Raw genomic sequence first — 7,963 nt, forward strand, 5'->3', positions numbered from 1 at the left:
ACCCAAAATATTAAATATTACATTAAGTTTTCAAAAAAAAATCACCCAAAAAGTGAAATTATATCAAGAAAACACAAACATACAATTTTAAATCAAGTTGAGAATTTTGTATTTTTTTAAAAGAAAATTGACCTGTTTGAGCCTTTTTGTCAAAACAAAATATTTTCAGTTTTAATAAATACAGGGTGCGTCAGAAGTCGCGCCCCAGAGAGGTAAGATACCAGGTACATGGGAAAAATGTTAAAAAAAATTCTACTTATACAAATTTCGAACTTATGAGATTTTAAATTTTACACTTTGACTATTTATTTCTATTGGAAAAATAATTTTACATGTTTTTTTGCTGTGGGGTATTAGAAGAGGAAACAGTAAGGAAGCCGTATTCTAAATTGTAGCTCTGTTTAATGTTATTTGTGGCTTTTATTGGCAAAATTTTTGTTTGTTTTACTAATAATAATTATAAATAAATAAAAAAACATACCAGGTGAATAAAAAATATGGAACGAAGCGTTTTTCTCGTAAACTAACCACTTTACAAAAAAATAATTAGTGTATCGTAAAGTCCAATTAAAATGTGACCATTTATCAAGAATAACATTTTTCGAAATTTTTTTTAGTTTTCGAGTTCTGTAAAAAAAATTTTTTTTAAATGGCAACCCACTATGGTAATTTTTTTAATTAAAGAATATGATCTAAAAATGACCTCTAATTAAACAGAATTGTTGTCTAGTCAGTACTTTTTTTAATAAATTGTTAAAGTTGCGTTCCGAGCCCATCACGAAGATTTTCCGAACTTGAACGAGGGAGTCGTTTCATGACTTTGGTCGTTGGAGAGCCCGGTTTTTGGTACAGGTGCTTTGGGGTGGTTCCGGATGGATCAAAAAATGTAAAAACAAATCATTTGCTTCTATTTTTAGTCCATTCGAAACCACCCCAAAGCACCTGCATAGAAATCAGCACTCTCCCATGATGAAAAGCATGAAACAACCACTTCGGTTAAGTTCGGAAAATCTTCGTGATGAGCTCGGAACGTAACTTTAACAATTAATTAAAAAAAATGTACTGGCTAAAAAACAATTTTATTTAATTAAAGGTCATTTTTAGATCATAATCTTTAATTAAAAAAATTATCATGGTGGGTTGCCATTTAAAAAAAAATTTTTTTTCTAAAACCCGAAAACTAAAGAAATTTCGAAAAATGTTATTCTTGATAAATGGTCACATTTTAATTGGACTTTACGCTACACTAATTATTTTTTTTTGTAAAGTTGTTAGTTTACGAGAAAAACGCTTCGTTCCATACTTTTTATTCACCTGGTATATTAGATCATCAGTATCATTAAATAGACATAGAAAATGTTAAATGTCAAAAAATAAATGTCAAAATTTTTTGACAGATATAATTTTTTATACATTTTTTCTTTGTTCCTGGTATCTTATCTTAGGTACTTGAAATTTTGTCTGTAGCGCGGATAATGACACACCCTGTATAATTTTGCCGTTCACTGTATAAATATCTATTAGCAACAAAGCAACAAAAAAATAAAAGAACTAAAACTGAATGGATTTCTGCTTTTAAAATGCATCAGGACCCCATTCAAGCTTTTTCACGGACCAAAGCACTGTAAAAGCTCTCTCTGTAATTCGGATTGCATGTTGCATTGAAATTGATTCTTGTGATTATTAACTTAACTAAAGGAGATCGCTGCCTAATTATTTTATTCACGTTTCAAATTTTTTGTTTTGTTTTGGTTGTTCAAAATGACATAAATTCACCACTGATTTCTCCATTCAACACGCATTGGAGTGCGCTTTTCAGCCGTCTCTCCCTTAATTAACGAAGCTTCCGCATTTCCACCCCCAATCTAACCTGTCACTGCCACACTTTCTCATTTTTTTTAAGATCGGCGCCTACTGCTACGCCGAACTCGGCACCATGATCAGGAAAAGCGGCGCTGATTACGCCTACATCATGGAAACCTTCGGCCCTTTCCTCGCATTCATCCGATTATGGATCGAATGTATGATAGTAAGGCCTTGTTCTCAAGCAATAGTAGCCTTAACTTTCAGCGTTTACGTCATGAAACCCTTCTTTCCTGAATGTCAACCACCTGAAGATGCCGCACGTTTACTCGCCGTTTGTTGCATCTGTAAGTATATAACGATGTAATTGTTTAATGTGGGCTTTATTGGACTATAAATATCACGAGAAGTTTAATGAAGCACTAAGCTAAATCCGTCTTGAGCTTTGATTGCCTCTAATTGGAGCAGAAAATAAGACTTGCTTGATTTCCCACGAGGGCAATTAGAAAAACAGAAATTAAATTGGCAACATTGTATTTAGTATACAGACTTCGAAAGCTACCGCGTGATTAAATGATTGTAATTTCGTCAAGTAGGTCTTGAAAGTTTAAATTGGCAACATTGGCTATCAAACTCAAACGTCACAATTTTATAATCGATTGTCATTCATTGTCAGAATCATTGTCACTTAACAGAATCAAAAACATACAATAATTCAGTGTTGCTAATAAATTTAAATTTAAATTATAAACATTACCAAGTTAATTTCAAAGTTACAGGCTACTATGGCAATTTAAAAAATAGAAATAAATTAACAATGTTCAATTTAGTGGAGACATCAAAAGCTACGGCGTGATTAAAAAGTTGGCGATTTGGCAAGAAAACCATGAAATCTTAAATTGGCAATATTGACGATAAAATTTAGACGTTACAATTTTATATTTGCAATGCGGTCGTTGGCATAACCGTCGTCTAAAAAAATCGAAAACATGAGTACAATAATTAATTGTTACCAATTTAAATTATTGACGTTGCCAACTTAATTTTATAATAACAAGCTACTATACAGGGTGCGCCAGAACTCGCCCCCCAGAGAAAAATGCCATATAAGGTAAGATACCAGGAACATGGAAAAAATGTTAAAAAAATTATATCTATAAAAATTTCGAAGTTATGAGGGTTTAAATTTTGCACTTTGACTATATTTATTTCTGTTGGAAAAATAATTTTCCAAATTTTTTTGCTATAGGCTATTAAAAGAGGAAACAAAGAAGCTGTATCCTAAATTGGAACTCTGTTCAATGTTATTTGTGGCTTTTATTAGCAAAATTTTTGTACCTTTACAAAATAATTGTAAAAAAACATATACAAGATCATCAGTATCATTAAATAGACATAAAAAAATGTCAAATGTCAAAAAATATGTGGCAAAATTTTTTGACAGATAGAATTTTTTAAACATTTTTTTCATGTTCCTAGTATCTTACCTTACTTGAAAATTTTCTCTGGGGCGCGAGTTCTGGCGCACCCTGTATATGCAAGAATATGCTTGATTTCTTATGAGGACAATTAGAAAAACAAAAATTAAATTGGCAACATTGACTATCAAATTCAAATGTCATAATATTATAATTGCAAAGCTAGCCGTTGACATAGCCCTCGTCTAAAAGAATCAAAAGCACATTTAGTATAGAGACTTCAAAAGCCACCGCATGACTAAATGATTGTGATTTTGTCAAGTAGACCATAAAATTTTAAGTTGGCATAAATTCAAATTCAAATTCAAATTTTTAAATAAAAATTGACTTTCTTTAAATTATAAACGTTGCCAACTTAAATTCAGTCACAAACTTCTAGGGCAATTAGAAAAACAGAAATTAAATTGTCAATATTTAATTTAGTGGAAACTAAATGATTGTGTTTTGGCCAGTGTGGACCATAAAATCTTAAATTGGCAACATTGACTATCAAATTCAAATGTCATAATATTATAATTGCAAAGCTAGCCGTTGACATAGCCCTCGTCTAAAAGAATCAAAAGCACAAAATAATTCAGTGTTGCCAATTTTCATTGGCGTTGTCAATTTAATTTCAAAGTCACAAGCTATTATGCAGGAATATGCTTGATTTCCCACGAGAACAATTAGAAAAACAAAAATTAAATAGGCAACATTGTATTTAGTATAGAAACTTCAAAAGCCACCGCGTAACTAAATGATTGTGATTTTGCCAAGCAGCCCATAAAATTTTAAGTAGGCAACATTAGCTATCAAATTCGAACGTCAATTTTATAATTATTTAGAATATTGATATTTAAATATTAATTTTTAAAAGAATTAAAAGCATACAATAATTCAGTGTTGTCAATAAATTTTTATATAAAAATAGACTCTTATTTAAATTAGAAACGTTGCCAATTTAATTTCAGAGTCACAGGCTACTATGGCAATTAGAAAAGCAAAAATATCGTTTTTAGTGGAAACATCAAAAGCTACCTTGACTTGAAATCTTAAATTGGCAACACTGGCTATCAGATTCAAACATCATAATTTTGTATTCACGACGCGACCGTTGAAAGAATCAAAAACATCCATTAACTTAATGTTGCCAATTTAAATTGATTTCCGAGAAGGGAAAAACATTGATGACATTAAATTTAGTGGAGACATCAAAAGCTACCGCGTAACTAAATGATTGTGATTTGGCAAGTAGGTAATGAAATTTTAAATTGGCAACATTGACTATTAAATTCAAACGTCACAATTTTATATTCATCGAGCGGCTTGATAGTCGTCATTTGAAAGAATCAAAAACAACAATTCATTGTTGCCAATTTAAATTATTGACGTTGCCAACTTAATTTCAGAGTCTAGACTACTATGATTAGAAATTTAATGCATGATTACTAATTGTCGTTAGAAACAAAAGAAAAAAAAACAGTTATTTTTTTTTGCTTTTTTAGGTGTTTTAACGTTTGTTAACTGCTACGACGTGAAATGGGCAACCCGCGTGCAGGACGTCTTCACCTACGCCAAGCTTTTGGCCTTGTTCATCATCATAGCCGCCGGGGGGTACCAATTGGCCCAGGGTAGGTCTCTTTGGCGCAATTCTTTGAAAGCATGCTTTGGTTCTTCTGCTCAAACTACTTAGTGATGTTTGTAGTATTGTTTTTGTTATAGAATTTCACTTTTTGAAAGTTTTGATTTTGAAAAAGTGGATTAGGTGAGGATGGCGAGTAGTTTAAAAGGTGGAAGTATCAAAGGGTTGTCTCGGTGAACATCTGCGAGATTTTGCACTTACTATTGCAGGGCACACGGAGCACTTTTCATTCATCAACACAAAGAGCGAAGTTACGTCGTTGGCATTATCATTCTATTCCGGCTTGTTCGCCTACAATGGCTGGTGAGAGAAGAATAAAACCGCAATGAATATAAAGAACAGGAAAATCGGGACGACCTATGAACCCCAAATCGAATTTTGTAACGATTTTCCTGTTCGTCTGTGGTTCAACTGCAATAAAACTGAATACTTGTCACTGCAACCACATTTTTTTAAAACGAATAAATCTATTTTCTCTTATTGCAGGAATTACCTGAATTTTATTATTGAGGAACTCAAGGATCCAGTCAGGTAACCCCACCCCCGTATAAAATAATCAATTTTTTTATTGAATTTTTGCAGAAATCTCCCGCTAGCTATCGCAATTTCGTGCACTTTGGTAACAGTTGTTTATGTTTTGACCAATGTGGCGTTCTACACGACGCTCTCCCCCGCCGAGCTTTTGGGCTCTGAAGCCGTCGCAGTGTCGTTCGCAAATCGACTTTTCGGCCCTTTCGCTTGGACGATTCCTGTTTTTGTGGCTCTGTCGACGTTTGGCGCCGTCAATGGGATTTTGTTGACGTCGTCGCGACTCTTCTATTCGGGGGCTTGTCACGGCCAAATGCCCCAAATTTTGACCATGATACAGGCGCAGAGGGTCACGCCTGCACCTGCGGTGCTCGTTATGGTAAGTTATTGGTGATGGAAACAGGAAAAGCGTTGCGAAATTACGAAAAGTAGACATAGAAAATCGTTTCACTAAAAAAACTATACCAAATTGTGTAAAATAGGGTGACCAAACTTCCTAATTTAGCCAGGACATGTTTGGTTTTATCGTCTTGTCCTGTTTTACGTTTGAGTCCTGATTTGTCCCGATTTAAGAACTATCACATACAGGGTGATCCGTTTTTATTGTTACAAATTTAAACAGGACAAATAGGACAAAAGTTTTTTATAAACATGTATCGAAAAATGCTTGGTAAGGGAGCTACACCCTCTAGAAGGGGGCTAATATGTTTTTGCTAATATTTCAGAAACCATTTAAGATAAAATTACAAAATTTGGTACAGATAATAATCTTTATACACCTAAACGAATTCAAACATCAAATGTCGAAATTTTTAATCAAGGGCGTACGAAACTGGGGGAGTTTAAGGTAAAAAAATACCCTATTTATTTTGGCTTTAGTTTCTCGGTACTTTCACAACAAAGTTCGATAGTTTATCACAGAAAAGTCTCGCTTGTGTCGACAGGACTTAATGTTTTTGAATAAAATTAATTTAAAATTTATGTTACACACCAATACAACATTCAAATAAGTCAGAATTTACAGAATAATAAAAGCAAGAAATTAATATTTTTTAATCAACTTCAACTAATGAACATTACATTACAGTAACAATAATAACATTAATTAAATGAATTTGCCTAAATCTAAAGGAGTTGTTCAAAGTGACCACCATTTTGGTCAATGCATAATTAAAAAAACTAGAGCCAAAATAGATGCCCCTGATTAGAAATTTCGAAATTTGATGTTTGAATTCGTTTGGGTGTATAAAGATTATCATCTGTGCCAAATTTTGTAGTTTTATCTTAAATGGTTTCTGAGATATTAGCAAAAACCTATTAGCCCCCTTTCAGGGGGTGTAGCTCCCTTACCAAGCATTTTTCGATACATGTTTATAGGAAACTTTTGTCTTAGAATTGAATATCCTAACACCTGTTTAAATTTGTAACAATAAAAACGGAACACCCTGTATAAGTGTCCAGTTTTTTGCGATTTTTATTTGTAGCGAAAACAAAGTGTCTTTCAATTTAAAGTTTTCTTTTTGTCGTCAAATTCAACTAAAAGTATAGAAATAGCTACTTAAAAATCTTTTTTAAAATGTTTGCAGAGAATTAAAGAATTCTCAAAGCAATTCATACAGAAAAAAATTAAATTAATTAATTAAATGAAATTGTTTTTGTTTTGTTTTTCATGTAAATATTTTTCATTGTATACTCTTATTATATTGAAATTCTTATACAGATACATTAGTAGGTAAGACCAATTTTTTTGTGTTCTGGAATAAATTTATTATAATTATATTTATTAATGTCCTGAGTTTGAATTTTCTGAACTTGGTCACCTTAGTATAAAATGACATCTAGAAATCAATAACTACGGTAATGATTTGCATTCAAAGTGTGAATACTATCATAAAAAATGCAATTTTTTTAAACAATAAGCGTTTGATTTTTAATAAAACAAAAAAAAATTAATTTTTTATATTGGGCTAGTTTTTAAGTCACAAATCATAGTTAATCATTGCGCCAAAATAAGGCAATTTGAGCTATTTCTAACGGAGTTTTGCTCAATTTTAAGCTAGAAATCATTCTACATCATGTATTTTATCGAAATAAATGCTTAAATCGCTTAAAGGGATTTGAACTAATCTAATCGATTTCATTCTATTTTAAGCCAGAAATCCTTGCAAATCAGTCTATTTTAACAAAATAAATGCTAAGTTGCCGTTTTCAGCTACAATAAATTAATTTGAATTATGCCCAACTCATTTTTGCTCGATTTTAATAGTTGTAAATCAATGCAATTTTCGCGCAAATATAAGTCGATTCGAGCAGATTTTTGCTCGGTTTTAAGCCAGAAATCATTTTGAATCAATGAATTTCAACACAATAAGTGCTCAATTACAGATTTAGGCCAAAATTTGAGCTATTTTCAATGGATTTAGTTTGATTTTAAACCAGAATGTAGTTCAATTAAATAATTGATTAAATCGCCGTTTTCACTCAAAAGAAATTTTTTTGAGCTATTTCCAATCCAGTTTTGATCGATTTTAAG

At 31.9% G+C, this 7,963-nt stretch overlaps 1 protein-coding gene across 1 annotated transcript in view; it reads left to right on the forward strand.

Moving 5' to 3' along the window:
- The window catches only part of LOC123011782 (large neutral amino acids transporter small subunit 1), a 15,759-nt gene that overhangs the window by 2,645 nt on the left and 5,151 nt on the right, over positions 1 to 7,963 (forward strand). The window contains exons 2-6 of the mRNA XM_044409417.1: positions 1,904 to 2,150; positions 4,766 to 4,891; positions 5,112 to 5,205; positions 5,389 to 5,433; positions 5,485 to 5,809. Coding sequence (XP_044265352.1) covers positions 1,904 to 2,150; positions 4,766 to 4,891; positions 5,112 to 5,205; positions 5,389 to 5,433; positions 5,485 to 5,809 — 837 coding nt within the window. The remainder of the gene's footprint in view (positions 1 to 1,903; positions 2,151 to 4,765; positions 4,892 to 5,111; positions 5,206 to 5,388; positions 5,434 to 5,484; positions 5,810 to 7,963) is intronic.

Source organism: Tribolium madens, unplaced genomic scaffold, assembly GCF_015345945.1.
Source record: "Tribolium madens isolate multiple individuals breed KSU strain unplaced genomic scaffold, Tmad_KSU_1.1 Scaffold_19;HRSCAF=116;Tcas5.2_LG9, whole genome shotgun sequence".
NCBI classification, from domain to species: domain Eukaryota; kingdom Metazoa; phylum Arthropoda; class Insecta; order Coleoptera; family Tenebrionidae; genus Tribolium; species Tribolium madens.